Consider the following 19,765-nt stretch of genomic DNA (forward strand, 5'->3'; position numbering starts at 1 on the left):
CGAAACCCATTCGCTTTGCTTCCTTGTCCAACTTGGAAAAGGCAGAATAGGCTTCGCGGTTTTTCTTACCGATGATGTCAGTGTCATCGACATAAGCCAGCAATTGTACGCTCATGTAGTAAATTGTTCCTGAGCGGTTCACTCCTGCAACTCTTATTATCTTCTCAAACATCGGATTAAAAAAAGTCACATGAAAGGAAGTCACCCTTTCTGAAACCCCGTTTCTGGCAGACCTGGTGGTATTGCTCAGCGTCATTTTACACAGCCATATGAGTTTTGAGGGGATTAGGGTTACCAGATTTTTATGCGCGAAATCAGTACATTGGACTTTTTCTTGCTAAAAAGATCAATACTTTTCAGTACATTTTTATTCAAAGCAAAATTATGAATGTAATAATACTTCAAAACGCCAGAGTAGTTGTTTTTAACAATATTTTGGTATTTAAATAAAATATAGTTCATAAAAAAAGGTTTATTCATTTTAACATGAGTGTACATACATATCATTATATTTACGGCATTTTTCAATAGCAATGATGAGATCATTTCCATCTTCAGTGTTTAAATAGTCAAAGAATTCTATATTTTTATACCTTTCATGAGCATGAAATGGTATTATAACTTTGGTCCGATGTTTGCAGGTACCAGAATAAGAAAAGATAGACCCATTAAAATGTATACTTAAATGATCAGAACGTCGAGCTGAGTCGATTTAGCCATGGCCGTTTGTCCGTCTGTCTGTCTGTCCGTCTGTTTGTATGCAATCTAGTCTCTCAGTTTTCGAGATATCCGGATGAAATTTGGTAGGTGGGTGTATTTTTATATTGTATTAATCATTTGTCGGAACCGGAAGAATCGGACCACTATAACACATAGCTCCCATACAACTGATTCAGATATGAGATTTTAATTATAACTTCTCCATTTATGCAGATAAGAACAGGAAATTTTGCAATACTTTCACCCATTACACTGGTCTACAAATTTCAACTTTTTTTCTGCGAATAAGACGGGACCTGGTGTTTCTGAACGGATTTTTCGTGCTGAAACCCCTAAAAACAGCGTTTTTGGCCATTTTCGAAAAATTATAGAGCTGAACCCTGACGTGGTACAAATTTTGCATATATCAGAAATTAAAGGCTAAACCGTTCCCTTTCGAATGAGCCCTATGCCGAATTGATCGCGTGCACCCTTAAAGCAGGGGGTGTATTTGTGTTTAGGGGTGCAGGAAAAATTGATCACAGAAAGAATTTAATCTTAAACGATCATAGAAAATTAATAATGCCAAGGTTTTAACTATATTAAAAGTCGCTGATTACTCTTAATGTAGTTAAGACCTTAGCATCATTCATTTTATATGGTCGTTTAAGATGAAATTCTTTCTGCGATCAATTTTCCCTGGACTCCTAGACACAAATACACCCCCTGATCTAAGGGTGCATGCGATTAATTCGGCATAGGGCTCATTCGAAAGGGCACGATTTAGCCTTTAATTTCTGACATATACAAAGTTTGTAGCACGTCAGGGTTCAGCTCTACAATTTTTCAAAAATGGCCAAAAACGCTGTTTTTTCCTGCACCCCTAGACACAAATACACCCCCTGCTCCAAGGGCACATGCGATCAACTTGGCATAAGGCTCATTCGAAAGGGCACAATTTTACCTTTAATTTCTGACATATGCAAAGTTTGTAGCACGTTAGGGTTCGGCTCTACAATTTTTCGAAAATGTCCAAAAACGCTGTTTTTAGGGGTTTCAACCCCTTTTTTCTCGAAAACGTGACGTGATGGGAAGTTTTGGACCCCAGATTCGTGTTCAGCACGAAAAATCCGTTCGGAAACACCAGGTCCCGTCTTATTCGCAAAACCCTTGTAGACCAGTGTTATTAACAGAAAACTTGGAGTGAAAATTACAAAGCTCGTGTCACTATAAGCTGTAGCTCCCATACTACTGATTGTTCAGATATAAGATTTTTCGTTATAACTCCTCCATTCAAGGAGCTAGTAACATGAAATTTTGCACTGTTGTCACTCATTATAAAAATAATACTTTACCTATAGCCTCCATACAACTGATTGTTCAGATATGAGATTTTTTGCCATAACTTCTCCATTTATGGAGCTACACATGAAAATTCTCACAATTTTCACTCATTATTAACAGAATATTTACAGTGAAAATAATAAAGATCGGGTCACATATATCTCCCATTCAACTGATTATTCAGTTATGAGATATTTCGTTATAACTTCTCCATATATGCAGCTAGAAACATGATATTTCGCACTATTTTAACTCATTATCAACAGATAGTTTACAGTGAAATTAACAAAGATCGGGTCACTATAGCTTATATATTGCCTCCATACAACTGATTGTTCAGATATGGGATTTTAATGTAAAACCAATTTATTTGGACAGCTAAAATTGGTTAATTTCGTAAGCTATTGTATAAATAATAATACAAATTCTACTGAGAAAATCGTCAAAACCTATGCTGTATAAGCTTTATCTCTTATACCACTGATTGTTCCTATACCAGTTTTTGCGATATATTTCCTTAATGTAGGAAGCTAAACCCATTACATTGTGTTACCGGTTTGTATACCGATCACACAGCAGTGAAAACAACTAAGATTGGTGCTATATAAGGCATATCTTCCATACCTCTAATTGTTTAGGTTAGATTTTTTATATATGTAATTCCTCTATCTATGTGTGCTGTGAATATATAAATTTTTTCAAATATGTACAGTAATCTGTTAAAGTAAAGTTTTCAGATGTTCATGAAAGGTATGAAGCCTTCGGCATAGCCGAAGACAGCGCTGCTTTTACTTGTTCAATTTAAAATTACTTTTAATATGCAGTTCACTTAAAAATTTTTAATTAGAAGCCGGTTTCTTTCTTTGCGCCAGGAAGAAAACTTTATACTTAAGATCCTCTGTAGAAAAACTCGAGCAAAGTTCACACTGTGAGCGTATATCAAAGAAACTCTAAAACTTACTTGTGGAACGCGTATGTGTAACTCGAAGTTACTTCGAGTAGCTTATGGAACAAACCTATTATCGAGGGCTTATATTCAATAGCCTCTATCTGCAATTTTCACAAAAACAACTTTGTGATGTTAGAACCCATCTGGGTCTTATTTGTCATCACCGGTGTTAATTCCGACTTTGCAATGTAAAAGTAAATTCTTCTGTCAAGGTGATACAAGGTCCGAATTAACATCACCGATGACAGTTAAATCTTAGGTGGATTTTTATATTAAAATCTGGTATGTAACGACCCGGCGATATGCCCATAAAAGGATTGATATTTTTTTTTTTTATTAATTTCTTAGGCATATCAAACATTATCGGAAACATGTCAACTATAATTAAATTATAATCTTACTTTTTACAGTACAGTTTAAGGAAGTTACGACGTTATGTAACAACTTAATACTTAAGTTTTTTGTTTGAATTGAAAATTCAGTTCAAATCAGTACAAATTTTGAAAAATCAGGACATTAGCGTACTGATTGAAGAAATGAATAAAATCAGTACAAGAGTTGAAAAAACAGTACTCTACTGACAGAATCAGTACGTCTGGCAACCGTAGAGGGGATGCCAAATTCAGACATAGCGGCGTATATGCAACTCCTTTTAGTGCTGTCGAAAGCGGCTTTAAAGTCGACAAATAGGTGGTGAGTGTTCATCCTTTTCTCGCGGGTTTTTTACAAGATTTGGCTTATTGTGAATACGTGATCTATGGTGGATTTGCTAGGTCTAGGGCCATACTGATAAGGCCCAATCAGTTCATGGATGGTGGTATTCAGTCTTTAACACAATACATTCGATAATATCTTGCAACCTATGCTTAGAAGGCTGATCCTTCGGTAGTTGGCACGCATGGCAGGGTAACCTTTCTTGTGGATTGGGCAGAGCGCACTTGAATTCCAGTCGTTGGGCATGGCATCTTATTAGCTCCTTGCCATCGTAATTGAATAACTCAGCTGACAGGCCGGCAGCTCAAGCAGATTTGTTACTTTTCATCAGTATAATCGTTATTCGCACCTCGTCATAGTCAGGGATATCGACTCCATCGGCATCGACTGGGGACTTGGGTTCGTCTTCTCCACTTCTTTCAGTGCTTCTGCCATTCAAAAGGGTCGAACAGTCGTTCTTCCCTAATTTGAGTACGTTCTGGACATCGGTCACAAGGTGGCCATGGTTTTTCCTACAGGAGTCTTGAAACCTTCCGTAAGCCGCTCAACTCTCTGCTAAAAAATGTCGACTGTTTTCTCTGTCGGCCAGCATTTCAAGCATTTTTGTCTGCAGCTTCTTGACACTCCTCATCGTACCACTAATGAGCGGGAAATGTGGTTCCACTGCACGCGTATGTCGCTGTGCTCTCTCACAGCAGGTGTGAGAGTCTAGCGGCGAATCCATCGGCCGTCTGTTTTGATTGCAGCTTTTCGACGTTGAACTTTCCTTGCATTATTGGGGCCCCTTTTTTGCTGCACCGAGGTGGGATCGTATATTGGCTGCATCAATATAGTGGTGCGAGTCGATGTGTGGCCCTCGGAGATGTACGTATGTACATCTAAAACACTGGAAGCATGCCTTCTATCTATTACAACAAGCTCGATTTGGGGTCCCGTTTTTCGATGTGCAGTCACTCATGTAGCTTGATGGATCTTTGCTTGCTAGAACCCGGTACTACATACTGCCAAGTTTCGGGCCCCGGCAAAGTCGATCAGCCTCAGCCCGGCATTTCTATGTGGAGGCTGAATTTTCCGACCCTGGCGACAAAGATCCCTGCGTTGCCCACCTTGGCATTTAAATCGCCAAGCATGATTTTTATACGTGCCGGGGGAAGCGCTAAAATGTACGCTCTAAGTTAAGAGATCCTTGGATGCCTCGTCCTTCTCTTCCATCGGGGCATTGGCACATATGAGCGAGATGTTGAAGAATTTCGCTTTGATGCGGATTGTGGGTGTAGACTTTCGCCCACTAGAGTGACCGCCGGTCTATCTCCCACCACAAGTTCAACACCGACTTGCGTTCCTTTACGTGCCAACTGTAGTAGACGTCGCAAGGCACCATGCTTACCTTCTTCGCCCCGTCCATCTCATTTTATGGATGGCAGTGACGTCAGCCTTTATTTTCTCTAGGACATCAACCAGCCGGGCAGCCCGATTAAAGGTTCGGATATTCCAGAAGGGGGTATCATCCGAGGCATGTGTTTTTTTGATGTGTATACATCTTTGGTTTCGGTAGGGGTAAAATTTGCGAAGCTGTAACGCATATTCCAGCACAAAATTTCGAAGGGCTTAACATGTGTATTTCAGCATACAATTTTTATTTTCCTAAGAAGCACCCTGTGTTTGCTTGCCAAATGGTTGTATACATTTAGGCATATGCATAGTAAGAGGAAATGCGCTACAATTGATTATTACTTCCGATTATTTAAACTCCGCACATGCATTTTGATATTCGTAGATGGTGTTAGGCATAGGTACGGTGACCATCCGTCCTTTATTTTAAAGGACAATCCCGCTGTCCTTTGTAATTATTTTCAAAATAAAGGACGCCTTTTGTCCTTTATTTCTAAAATTGTCCTTTAAACCAGCTCTGAATTTTTCAGAGGTAAATTTTTAAACACAGAATATGTAAAATAAAAATGTCCCTTATAAAATATAATGGAAACTTCGCCAGTTTGTTTCGCACCCCATTTAAGGGTTTCTATTTAATCGGTAATCTTTGTACAATCTATAAAGCACAAGGGAAAGTTGTGTCCAGGATCATGTTGCACGCTGAGTTTCCAGTTCCACTGAAAGAGAATAATAAACCCCGCTGCACAGTGGTTCAAAACTGGTATTTAGTGTTCTTAATTCACTGCAGGCTTCGTTTTTCACTTAATTTGATTAATTTTTATTATTCTTTTATGAAAGTTTACAATATTTGCATGAGACCAGTTGAACCTGATTTGAAAATTTGTATTTGTTTATATTAAATTTTTTTGTACAAAATGCAGAAAAAGTAGCAATTTTGAAGAAAATATATTCTTCTGTTCCAGTTAATAAATGTTACATAACAAAAACTAGTTGAAAACAATTGTATGGTTCTCTCAAAACGAAAAAATTACACAAAATTTTTAACCAGTGTGTGCTGGCTTCGTCATGCAGTGTGAATTATGGTAAACGCATTATGGTAGCAAAGGATGGCGAAGTCCTTGAAATGGATTAGGCTTAACTTTTCGCTACAGCAGGGGGGCTTGTACAATTAAATATTATAATTAACTGGTAAGTATCTTATTTAAATTACGATATGGGTAAGGTACTTTTATCATACAAGTGTATGTATGTACGTATTCACAAATCATTTTGAAAATAAATGTCCTTTATTTTACGTTGGTTAATATGGTCACCGTAGGCATAGGTTTAGTAGTCTATTTTGATAAAAAAGCAAGGCGAAAATTTAAAAAAATACTGAAATCATCTGGACCGTTGATAACTGATGAACATACATGAATATATTTATGTATAATATGCATATGTATGGATGATATAATAGCTCTGATCCTAGAAAAAGGTCAAACAGCAAAATCACTCTCTGAAGTGAGAGTAAAAAGTGAGTAGCAGCAAAACGTACGGAACAAAAAAGCATCGGGTAAAATCCTGCAACATGAACTGCATTTACATGAACCACAGATTATATTCCGAAAAGAAAAACTAAATTTAGGAATATATAAAAATAGAAATGCTCAAACGATAAACTCAAAAACAATAACTTATGCGGTGTTTCCAAGATATTTTAACGCCCTTGAGTCACAAGTATATACAAGTATATTTTATCAATCATACCGATAATTTCATGTATTAAAGGAATTAAAAATGAAAATGAATAAAAAAAATTAAATCAGCAAAATTAATAAAATTAAGTGAAATTAATGTTTAATTTCTAACCTAACCTACATTTGTATGTATGTAACTGAATCGCCTAATAATAGCATTACATATAAAAAGATTCTCCTAATTTTCGAGCTTAACTTCTAATCTGTTATTAGAAAAAGAGATTAGCCATGCAAAATTATAATTAAAAATATTTCAGATTAAACCGATAACTTTTTGGTGTCCAACCTAGTTTTATCGATTATACTTGCGAAGAAGAGGAGGAATGTCAAATGTTAAAGTAAACAAAAATTGACGCTAGTAAGGAAAATAGGTTTGTAAAGGTATTTTTAATAAAATATTCAGTTAAAATATATTTAAATGGCATAATATGTGTTGCAGAAAAAAGTGGCCACGGTGGCACAGAGAAGAAGTTTAACTTTTCCTCGAGTTTTGTGAATAACAAGCACAACCAATTTGACAGCTAACGAGCTTTGATTGAGATTATATTTATATGTAAACGTAGTTTTATGCTTTGCCGTTCGCATATGTTTACACATCAAATTTCATGAGTACCTAGTACTCACGCCTTTTTTTATTTGACATTTCTTAATCTTACGTTTACTTCAATTACATGGTTGGATTTACGTAGAGTTGTATAAAATATTATATTCATTCAACACATACGATGAATTGTGTCAATGTTGTGGGAATAGAACTTTTAGTTTTACGATATAGCAAAACGAGTGTGAAAATGTATCGATTTTTCTCTACGATATTTTGGAAAAATTATATTTTTATTAAATAATATCATGTTTGATCATCCGTTTATGTAATTTCTATTTTCATTGCATGTTTAAGCAGAAGAAGGAGGTATTATTTTCTTGTTAATTGTGTAGAATAGGCAGAACAACCGCAGTAGTCGATGTTTGTGCACAAATTTACTTTAACAGAACATACTTGACATTGACCTATTGTTTAAGAATTGATCTAAATAATTTAATTATATAATTGTGATGTAGCTTTATTATAATTATAATACGAAGTAAACTCTTTCTATGTTGGAAATCATTCACTATTATCAAAATCACGCTCAATCAAGTTAATTTTTACATATTTCGTCTTTTTCCCTTAATTTAATAAAAGAATTCTACTTAATTGCAGCTGCAGATCAAACTAAATTTTAAGTTGGCACTTATCAAGATAAGTCGATCGAAATATCTTCGAAACCGTATATTTTTGAAAAAAAAGTATTATAATTGACTTAACAAAATTACCTTAATTGTAAACTTATAGCTTTAGATAGAATCAGTCGTAAGCTAAAGCAGAAAAATATCGCATTGTGAAAAATTGTGATTTTTTCAAACAGCAGGGCACGGAAAGGCATGTTCCGATTGGGCTCATTTTTTGGCAATGGTATTTTTGTAGTAAATGGCACATTTATAGAAGTGATCACTTACAAATTTCAGGAAAACATCCGCCCATATACACTAAAACCACCCTAATGAACGTATAAATTTAAGGCCGTATTTTTAAATTGCTTAACTTCCACAGTTTTTATGCAATTTCAATAGTTGAGATATCAGGTTATTCGAATATAAATTTACGTTTAGGTAAATAATACATATTGGTCAAAGTAGAAAAAATTAAACAATGGGTTTTTTATATCACCCGGTGTAAGGGCCCAACAAGCATAGCCTGACAATATATTGTTCTTTATCGTCTTAAAGGTCCATACATTCCCATTTCAAAACATGTTTGATTTTTAAAATCGTGTGAAAAATAGTCAAGCTGTTAATAGATAAGTGCACAGAGTACGAAAATAACGTTTTTTTTTAATAAAAAATTAATAGTTCAGGAACTATAAGAAACCTATTTCCACGTAGTACTTGACCCTTCCTATGTAAAACTTTAACTAAGTTTTACTTCGGGTGTATTTCGTTTTTTTTTGTAACACGGTGTACTTAATCTGGACACCCTGCCACGTTTCTAAATTGTTTCCGAAAACTAACAAAGAGACAACTATTTGGAGGGTTGGACTTAGTAAAACCAGAAATATTATATATAGAATGTGTTAATTATATCCCAGAGAGAGAAAATTAATACTTTTTCTTACGATCTCAAAAATGCTGCTATTGCAGATAAAAGGTTTACGCAGAAATTGGGCGATATGTTTAATCTACAATTACAACTAGCTTCCATATGCAAACTACAATTGAATATGCAATTTCGAAAAGGGCAGATGTCCGAACATTTAAAGTGTTTAGGAAAAGAAATAAATTAATTATTTCTCCAAGGGTTGTGACCTATGCAAAATTACTCGGTACTCGCAATGACATTGACAGTACAATTGACATAGATTACATTGATATGAAAAAATGTATTTTATGTAAATTATGCGAGATGTGCCCTTTTCGAACTTGCATATTCAATTAAAGAACGGCCAATGAAATCTTCTTCTATTCTATAATATACGCCTTTACGTATTCCTCACGGTCGGTCTATTTTTCTTTTTTAGAAAATCTTAACTACGAGATGCCAGAAGGTGGCGCCGATAATAATTTCCACGTTGATCGGCAGCGCGGCATTGTCACCACACGCGGACAATTTGATCGCGAAACGAAAGCGCGTTACACGATACCAATCTACGTATATGACACAAATAATGCCGCTACAACAATCGCTGCCACGTACGCAAGCACCTCAGGATTTGCCACGACGGCAAGCAACACTGTCACCGCGTCCCCAATACCCGAATCGGCAGTGCCTTTCGCAGCGACAGCCGCGACATCAAGTGGACAATTTGACATTGCCACAATAATCATCACAATCACCGACGTTAATGATCATGCGCCTGAATTTCGTCAGGGTACTTGTTATCCGCTCTCCGTACCGGAAAACAATGATTTAGTGGTTATACACACGGTGGTGGCGACGGATCTCGACGAGTGCGCAAATGGCGAAATAATTTACAGCATTATTGGTGAGAATCCTAAAAATTTTTCACATTCTCCATTTGGAATTTTTTGCCTCAATGTTTTTCAGAGCTCGCAAATAACTGTTGACACATTTTTCCAATGCTGTATGCTCACTAACAAAACCGGAAAAAATGAAGCACACTCGGTCTTTTACTGAGCAGAACACTTTTCCCTCTTCGCGCGTGTTACCTGTTTTGTGTTTTCGGTTGAGTAAAGCCAATGAATCTGTCTTAAAATAACAACTTAAAAAGCTGCAACTGAGCAAAACAAAAGAAGTGCATTGACAATATTTTTTGCTTCCGATACGTTATTATCGGCGCGATATTTTTTGGATGATAATATCAGATATCGATATTTTACGCAGAAATATCGCCTGGTTATCAGAAAAAATAATTGTATACTTTAGCTTACAACATAACCATACTTTTTATATTTATATGATTAATTTTTTACGTCGGTTCAACAAACGTTAATACATATACCCTCGAGGTCAGCTGAATAAGTTAAGTGACATGTTTACCAGTTTGGCTATTTTTCTTTTGTTTATTTAATTTTTATAATTTTTTTATAGAAGTTTAGCACATTAAATTACTAGCACCACATAAATCCACATTTCAATCTTTGTACACAATTTATAAAAACTAAACAAACTTTAACAATTACATTAAAATATTGTAAACTAATTATTAATTTTTTTTAGAAAAACGCAGTATTATAGCCCATTAAATTTTAGTAGGTTAAAGTGAAAATTTCAAGGTATAAAATCGCACTGATTTTTTATTTTTTATTTTTGGCTGACGGTGTTGAGAATTTACTCCCATAGAGGATGCTCGACAATTAAAAAAATTTTGAATAAAAAGTTGAAAACTTGTGGGTGTAATTGTTCAAGTTTGTGGAATATCTAAAATTTTTGTAAGAAGTTTGGAATGTTGATTTATGTGGTGCTGGTTATGTTATGTGCTAGAGAAATAACCAAGACTTGTCAAAATGTCACTTAACTTAATCACATACACAAATGCATTTGAGTTAAACTGCGCAATCGCTTGATATATGAAGGGGTTAGAATCAAAAGGATTTAAGTAGGCCTGACATTGTTTTAAGATAATTAAAGTTAAAGTTGATTACTTATTGTAAATTCTGGGTAAATTCATTTGAAATGATTCTTGCCTAAATGAATGCAGGTAAATTTACTAATTCAAAAAATGTTTACTCTTTGTCACCAAATAAATACTATATTTAACTATACAAATATGGCTATAACTTATATTTTCAAAAAATCTCACTTAGACCCTAATTATTATAACCCCTTCATATGTACTAATTAATGAGTATGTCAAGATCTGTGCATTACAAAATGTGTCCTTACATATATTCGTGTATTCATGTATTCATATTTGAAAACATTACCTAAGATTTTTTTTACGATTAAAATTCTGATAGTTAAATTTTTTTATTGTTGGAAGTCTTGCAGCTAAAATTTTTACATGTAAGAACTTATGTCTGCCAACTAGGCCAGTAAATTTAGACTTTTTCTCAAAAAAAATTTTTAACAGCGATTTTTGACGCAGTTAACTTCTATTTTACACGTTGATCATGGATCTACTTTCTTGCCTCTAAATTTCATATGTCAACATTCCGCCATCTTGGATTTTAGGTTTTCTGGGTTTTTTGCGATTTGCAAGCTTAGTTTGCATTTTTCGTAAAAAATGGTTGAATACAAATTTGTAGAGAATTTAATGTCCCACATTTGTTATTTAGAAGATCTTTTAAAAAACGCATTTTTTAATTTGAATACTTAGTAAAAACTGCTAATGCTGAATTTTTTCCAACCTGACAACAAATTCGTAATCAGCGGCCCCAAGAACCCCAGAGGAAAATGATTCAAGCGAACCGGATCGACTTAAATTTTTTGGCCGCCATATTGGATTCGCCATCATGAATTTTTAAAATCATGCTCTAGGTTCGTAATCAGCAACCTAAAAAGCATAACAACCTGCTGTTACTTTTTCTTTAGTGTTGGGTTCTCCGGTGGCACAAAAGTTGTAAAGCAAAATCTAATTTACGGTTAGGTTAGACGCCATATTTGAGACGCCATGTTGAATTTTTCAAAAGGCCACACTATTTCCAATGGAGGCGTCTAATTTTAAGAACTTAATCTTTGTAATCCGTCCTATAAAATTTTGGCCATCGTACTGTACCTAGGGACACGAATTTCGATACCATATCGATACTTTTGGCATTCGATACCGATATTTTCTACTCGATAGTTTTAAAACGATATTTTTTGGAATCGAGTACCAGAACCCTAGTATCGTATCGAATGTCATAAACTCACATTCCAACAATGAGGGGAAAAAATTTTAGAATAAAAAAAACGTGCTAAATTGAAAAAAGTACTCGTTTTAAATTTGAGTATATACGTTATAAAATATGTGGTTTTGAAGTGCACAGATGCTTTTTCGTAATTAAGAAGAAAAAAAATATTATTTTATGTTCCGTCTGATGGTAATTGAACCCGGACCCTCTTGGCCGCAACCAATTGTATCAAGCGTCTTTGCACACTCAGTTACAGCCATAGTTGAGTTGAGTTTGAATCAACATTATGTCATACCATGTGTGTGTATATGTGTTGTGACCACTGTGCATGCTTTGTATACATATACCTTCTTAATTACATATGAAAAAGCATCCGAGACGTGCAAAACACCATCCGTGTAGTGAAAAATGCTTCATTTTAATACGAGCGTATTTGAATTGAATATTTCCATTATATGTACGTAGTGTATGTATAATGGAAAAATCCATTTTGTTAAGACTTTTCACTTGATTTAAATACGAACATTTTTAAGCGGTAATCAAATAAAAGATTTTTATACTTACAACGCGTTTTTCTTTTTCTCGGTGAAGGATAATGTTATTAACAGCTCAACCTAATATTACCAGCGATAGTTTTTCTACGCACGCACGCAAGTTTTTCTCATTTGATAAACCCAAATCAATTTGCGTGCATGATTTCTCAGAGCTACATTACTGTCAAATTTACAGAAGTTTGCCGAGAAAAATGTGAATTCATAGTCGCGCCAAAATGCCAATTGAGCATAAACGTCAAATCGAAATGTCACGCAAGACAAATCTTGGAATTTGAGTTAGCTTTTTACGCACGCATATAAGGTTGGCATGTAACAATTCTTCCCGATATAAATTGGGCTTTAAAGTGCAGAAATGTGTACTATGGTTAGGATTGCATGTGGTGGGCTAGGTCAACACATCAATCTCTACGTGTTGTAATAATAATAAAGTCCGGCGCTTACACAATAACTTAGTGTGTGGCCGAACTTCTCCTCCGATTTATCGCGTGTGCCTTTATGTTGTGGCACAAAGGGGGTGCCTACAGTTTTATGTCGACTCTGAACGGCGATTGTATTTTATGGGAAACTGTTTTTCATTTTCAAGGTTTGCGCACTTCTAACCACTACACCCCCAGTGGCCTATATGCGATACCTATATTCAGATAAATTTTTTGGTTTTTAGTATCGATATTTGGAATATCGAGTCTTTTTATTCCGATATTAATGGGTACCCGACATTTTTAAAGCGATACTTTAAATGAGTACCATATCGATACTTTCGGTTCGATATCGTGTCCCTAACTGTACCGTGACGTGACATGTTTGACAAGTAACTGGTCGTGGTCTAAGCATCATACAAAAAAACATCGTACCAAAGTTGCGGATAATGAATTTCTCTACAACTTTGAAATTTCAGTATGCTACGTATTTTCAACAGAAGTTTTCGAAAAATGGTGAAACCCGTGACGATGTAAAATTTTTTCGAAGTTTTTGCTAATTATTCACAATAAAAAATGTTTTTTTATTTATAGATTTTTCATATAAAAAATTTGGGAAATCAAATTCTCTACAGATTTGTACTTAACCATGTTTTACGAAAAATGCAAAATAAGCTTGCAAATCGCAAAAAACAAAAATCCAAAATGGCCGAACTGTGGATCCATGATCTAAGTGTGAAATAGAAATAAGGGAACGTACCCATACCACGTGACCCACTTTTCCCATTTTTAACGTGATAAAAACTTAAGCCCCCGCCCCTCATTGTGACCAAGCGTGGTATTTTGAAGATCCCGCTCCCCCCTGTATAGGGTTCGAACGATACTATCGATATTGAGTAAGTATCGATACTGAGGGTATAAAAACGAGTACTTTAATACTCGATACCTTATTTGGTGATTTTACTCGATACTTTCCAAAGTACTCGTAGTATCGAATACTTTTTAAAAAACACCCTTTTTAAATTTTGTCTTCCATTGGCAACCCAATTTTCTTTGCTTATATGAATTACTATCATTCAATTTTGTCCATCACTTAAAATAAACTGAAATTTCGTGTAGCCTGTTACATAACATAAACCAAATAAGTTTAAGTTTAATGGTCTTATTCATAAAAAATAAAGTAGGCTTAAAGAGCTTAAATAAAATGACACTTTCATACATTTTTCAGTTTATAAACCTTTTTTATTTTTATGAATAAGGCCATAAAACTTTACTTTAAACTTTACTTTAAAGTTCACGAAAATACAGAATTTTTAGAAACTTTTAGGGGATGCAGTTTTGTAACCATTACAACTTTCCGTGTAGCCTACTACCGTTGACTTTTAATTAAAACTTGCACAATATTATACAAAATTGAATAGGCTACAAAAATGCATACCCACAAAGTTTCCAAAAATTCTTAATAAAATTTAAAATTCGTGAAAGTAAATATGTGTGTATTTATGTATGTACATTTAACGTTTAAATTACTTCTAACGTGGAAGTAAATTCTGCAATGAAATAAAAATCAAATATTTTAAATGTCTATTGTTTTAATTTCAGGAAATATATATAGATATACGATTGAAGAACAAAATAATTTTAGTATCCCAAAAAACGTATTTTAATGAATCCGATACTGAGTAGTATCGATACTTTTTCCCTGATACTTTTAGAGTATCGATACCATGAGCTCGTTGCCAGAATGAGTACTCAGTATCGATACCAAAGTCTGAAATTTCGAACCCTACCCCTGTATGAAAAAATCGCTGTTACAGTTTTTTTATTTATTTTTAGTACCAATTTGATCTAATTTTTCACATTTGGAAATGTAAAATAAAAAGTGGCGGATCTAAGGGGGGCGGGGGTTTGGGGGTTTAGACACACCCCGAAATTTTTGGACCGACTTTAAATACTTTTATTTCAGCTTTTATATATTTATTAACATAAATCATCATGAATTATATGTGATACATGGGAAAAGTTTTGTCCCATCAGTCCATGAATCGTTTCGTTTCATTTCATTTATTAAGAGAAAAAAACATTAGTACAATAAGATCATAGATCTTTTATAGTACAAAACAGAGATGAATACTAGTAAAAATAAAATACACACATATTACTTAAAACAAAAATAGAAATAAAATATATATCCCATTATACATATGTAGCCATGGGCGTAGCCAGGTAGGGGCAGGGGGGAGGCCGAGCTCATCTCCCCCACAAATTGTCCTTTAAACCAGCTCTGAATTTTTCAGAGGTAAATTTTTAAACACAGAATATGTAAAATAAAAATGTCCCTTATAAAATATAATGGAAACTTCGCCAGTTTGTTTCGCACCCCATTTAAGGGTTTCTATTTAATCGGTAATCTTTGTACAATCTATAAAGCACAAGGGAAAGTTGTGTCCAGGATCATGTTGCACGCTGAGTTTCCAGTTCCACTGAAAGAGAACAATAAACCCCCGCTGCACAGTGGTTCAAAACTGGTATTTAGTGTTCTTAATTCACTGCAGGCTTCATTTTTCACTTAATTTGATTAATTTTTATTATTCTTTTATGAAAGTTTACAATATTTGCAAGAGACCAGTTGAACCTGATTTGAAAATTTGTATTTGTTTATATTAAGTTTTTTTGTACAAAATGCAGAAAAAGTAGCAATTTTGAAGAAAATATATTCTTCTGTTCCAGTTAATAAATGTTACATAACAAAAACTAGTTGAAAACAATTGTATGGTTCTCTCAAAACGAAAAAATTACACAAAATTTTGAACCAGTGTGTGCTGGCTTCGTCATGCAGTGTGAATTATGGTAAACGCCTTATGGTAGCAAAGGATGGCGAAGTCCTTGAAAAGGATTAGGCTTAATTTTTCGCTACAGCAGGGGGGCTTATACAATTAAATATTATAATTAACTGGTAAGTATCTTATTTAAATTACGATATGGGTAAGGTACTTTTATCATACAAGTTGTATGTATGTACGTATTCACAAATAATTTTGAAAATAAATGTCCTTTATTTTACGTTGGTTAATATGGTCACCGTAGGCATAGGTTTAGTAGTCTATTTTGATAAAAAAGCAAGGCGAAAATTTAAAAAAATACTGAAATCATCTGGACCGTTGATAACTGATGAACATACATGAATATATTTATTTATAATATGCATATGTATGGATGATATAATAGCTCTGATCCAATACTTTTCGTGTAAAATCCTAGAAAAAGGTCAAACAGCAAAATCACTCTCTGAAGCGAGAGTAGAAAGTAGAGCTCTCGATTTTGTTCGCACATTTTCAAACAGCCCGGGTATATGAGCAGCGAGTACTCGCACACTTGTTCAATGCTCATTACTCGAAAATTTCCGAGCATGAGCTCGAGCAATTCGAGTTTTTTCGAGTAATTTGAGCAATGTTTTTTTTATTATATTGACATTTTTGGTAGCAACTTTTTAAATTTTTCAAACTATTGATATATAATGCAAAGATTGTTACATTGTTATTTAATAATATAATTTATTTAACATGAATTAGAAAGCAGCTGCTGACAAATACAATTTACAAATTTTCTTTTGTTTATGAAATTGTTCAAAAACTCGAAAATTTTGAACAAACATTTGAGCAGTTGAGCAATGAACGAGTTTCGAGCGAGTATCGAGCTACTCGCATTGCTCGATACCCGGGTATCTAGAGCTCTAGTAGAAAGTGAGTAACAGCAAAACGTACGGAACAAAAAAGCATCGGGTAAAATCCTGCAACATGAACTGCATTTACATGAACCACAGATTATATTCCGAAAAGAAAAACTAAATTTAGGAATATATAAAAATAGAAATGCTCAAACGATAAGCTCAAAAACAATAACTGATGCGGTGTTTCCAAGATATTTTAACGCCCTTGAGTCACAAGTATATACAAGTATATTTTATCAATCATACCGATAATTTCATGTATTAAAGGAATTAAAAATGAAAATGAATTAAAAAAATTAAATCAGCAAAATTAATAAAATTAAGTGAAATTAATGTTTAATTTCTAACCTAACCTACATTTGTATGTATGTAACTGAATCGCCTAATAATAGCATTACATATAAAAAGATTGTCCTAATTTTCGAGCTTAACTCCCTAATCTGTTATTAGAAAAAGAGATTAGCCATGCAAAATTGTAATTAAAAATATTTCAGATTAAACCGATAACTTTTTGGTGTCCAACCTAGTTTTATCGATTATACTTGCGAAGAAGAGGAGGAATGTCAAATGTTAAAGTAAACAAAAATTGACGCTAGTAAGGAAAATAGCTTTGTAAAGGTATTTTTAATAAAATATTCAGTTAAAATATATTTAAATGGCATAATATGTGTTGCAGAAAAAAGTGACCACGGTTGCACAGAGAAGAAGTTTAGCTTTTCCTCGAGTTTTGTGAATAACAAGCACAACCAATTTGACAGCTAACGAGCTTTTATTGAGATTATATTTATATGTAAACGTACTTTTATGCTTTGCCGTTCGCATATGTTTACACATCAAATTTCATGAGTACCTAGTACTTACGCCTTTTTTTATTTGACATTTCTTAATCTTACGTTTACTTCAATTACATGGTTGGATTTACGTAGAGTTGTATAAAATATTATATTCATTCAACACATACGATGAATTGTGTCGATGTTGTGGGAATAGAACTTTTAGTTTTACGATATAGCAAAACGAGTGTGAAAATGTGTCGATTTTTCTCTACGATATTTTGGAAAAATTATATTTTTATTAAATAATATCATGTTTGATCATCCGTTTATGTAATTTCTATTTTCATTGCATGTTTAGGCAGAAGAAGGAGGTATTATTTTCTTGTTAATTGTGTAAAATAGGCAGAACAACCGCAGTAGTCGATGTTTGTGCACAAATTTACTTTAACAGAACATACTTGACATTGACCTATTGTTTAAGAATTGATCTAAATAATTTAATTATATAATTGTGATGTAGCTTTATTAGAATAATAATACGAAGTAAACTCTTTGTAAGTTGGAAATCATTCACTATTATCAAAATCACGCTCAGTCAAGTTAATTTTTACATATTTCGTCTTTTTCCCTTAATTTAATAAAAGAATTCTACTTAATTGCAGCTGCAGATCAAACTAAATTTTAAGTTGGCACTTATCAAGATAAGTCGAAACAACGCGACTATGAATAGATTTAGTAGTAACTTAGAATAGTTTCGACTTGTTGTGAACTAAATATGACTATGAATATGCGCCAATGTGTCCATTTGTACAGTTGAGGTCTGGATATTTTGAAATAATCTGGAGAAACTCGAGTCTTGCTATAAAGTGCCATACTGGAGGCAATTTACCCCAATTTTACCCATTAAATATCTTCGAACCCGCATATTTTTGAAAAAAAAGTATTATAATTGACTTAACAAAATTACCTTTCATCTAATTGTAAACTTATAGCTTTAGATAGAATCAGTCGTAAGCTAAAGCAGAAAAATATCGCATTTTCCTGAAAAATTTTGATTTTTTTAAACATCAGGGCACGGGAAGGCATGTTCCGATTGTGCTCATTTTTTGGCAATTGTATTTTTGTAGTAAATGGCACATTTATAGAAGTGAGCACTTACAAATTTCAGGAAAACATCCGCCCATATACACTAAAACCACCCTAATGCACGTATAAATTTAAAGCCGTATTTTTAAATTGCTTACTTCCACAGTTTTTATGCAATTTCAATAGTTGAGATATCAGGTTATTCGAAAATAAATTTACGTTTAGATTATTAATACATATTGGTCAAAGTAGAAAAAATTAAACATTGGGTTTTTTTATTTTACCCGGTGTAAGGTCCCAACAAGCATAGCCTGACAATATATTGTTCTTTATCGTCTTAAAGGTCCATACATTCCCATTTAAAAACATGTTTGATTTTTAAAATCGTGTGAAAAAGAGTCAAGCTGTTAATAGATAAGTGCACAGAGTACGAAAATAACGTTTTTTTTTAATAAAAAATTAATGGTTCAGGAACTATAAGAAACCTATTTTCACGTAGTACTTGACCCTTCCTATGTAAAACTTTAACTAAGTTTTACTTCGGGTGTATTTCGTTTTTTTTTTGTAACACGGTGTACTTAATCTGGACACCCTGCCACGTTTCTAAATTGTTTGCGAAAACTAACAGAGAGACAACTATTTGGAGGGTTGGACTTACTACTGTTAGTAAAACCAGAAATATTATATATAGAATGTGTTAATTATATCCCAGGGAGAGAAAATTAATACTTTTTCTTACGATCTCAAAAATGCTGCTATTGCAGATAAAAGGTTTACGCAGAAATTGGACGATATGTTTAATCTACAATTACAACTAGCTTCCATATGCAAACTACAATTGAATATGCAATTTCGAAAAGGGCAGATGTCCGAACATTTAAAGTGTTTAGGAAAAGAAATAAATTAATTATTTCTCCAAGGGTTGTGACCTATGCAAAATTACTCGGTACTCTCCATGACATTGACAGTACAATTGACATAGATTACGTTGATATGAAAAAATGTATTTTATGTAAATTATGCGAGATGTGCCCT

The 19,765-nt window shown here is 33.8% G+C and overlaps 2 protein-coding genes across 2 annotated transcripts in view; one reads left to right on the top strand and one right to left on the bottom strand.

The window, feature by feature from the left end:
• LOC118749645 (protein dachsous-like) overlaps positions 1-19,765 on the bottom strand; it is a 237,058-nt gene that overhangs the window by 143,590 nt on the left and 73,703 nt on the right. The gene's annotated exons all lie outside the window — the stretch shown is intronic.
• Positions 9,398-10,439, top strand: LOC118749650 (protein dachsous-like). The gene is made up of 2 exons (XM_036484450.1): positions 9,398-9,857; positions 9,920-10,439. The coding sequence occupies exons 1-2, from the start codon at positions 9,410-9,412 to the stop codon at positions 9,937-9,939; spliced, it is 468 nt and encodes a 155-aa protein (XP_036340343.1). The 5' UTR covers positions 9,398-9,409; the 3' UTR covers positions 9,940-10,439.

The sequence above is a fragment of the Rhagoletis pomonella genome, unplaced genomic scaffold (genome assembly GCF_013731165.1).
Source record: "Rhagoletis pomonella isolate Grant_MI unplaced genomic scaffold, Rhpom_1.0 Rhpom_scaffold_00026, whole genome shotgun sequence".
NCBI lineage: Eukaryota > Metazoa > Arthropoda > Insecta > Diptera > Tephritidae > Rhagoletis > Rhagoletis pomonella.

Bases quoted from the DNA above. Each gene is read 5' to 3' on its own strand.
- LOC118749650 (XM_036484450.1), top strand. From the start codon at position 9,410: ATGCCAGAAGGTGGCGCCGATAATAATTTCCACGTTGATCGGCAGCGC. The intron at 9,858-9,919 runs GTGAGAATCCTA...AATGTTTTTCAG, and splicing joins AATAATTTACAGCATTATTG to AGCTCGCAAATAACTGTTGA.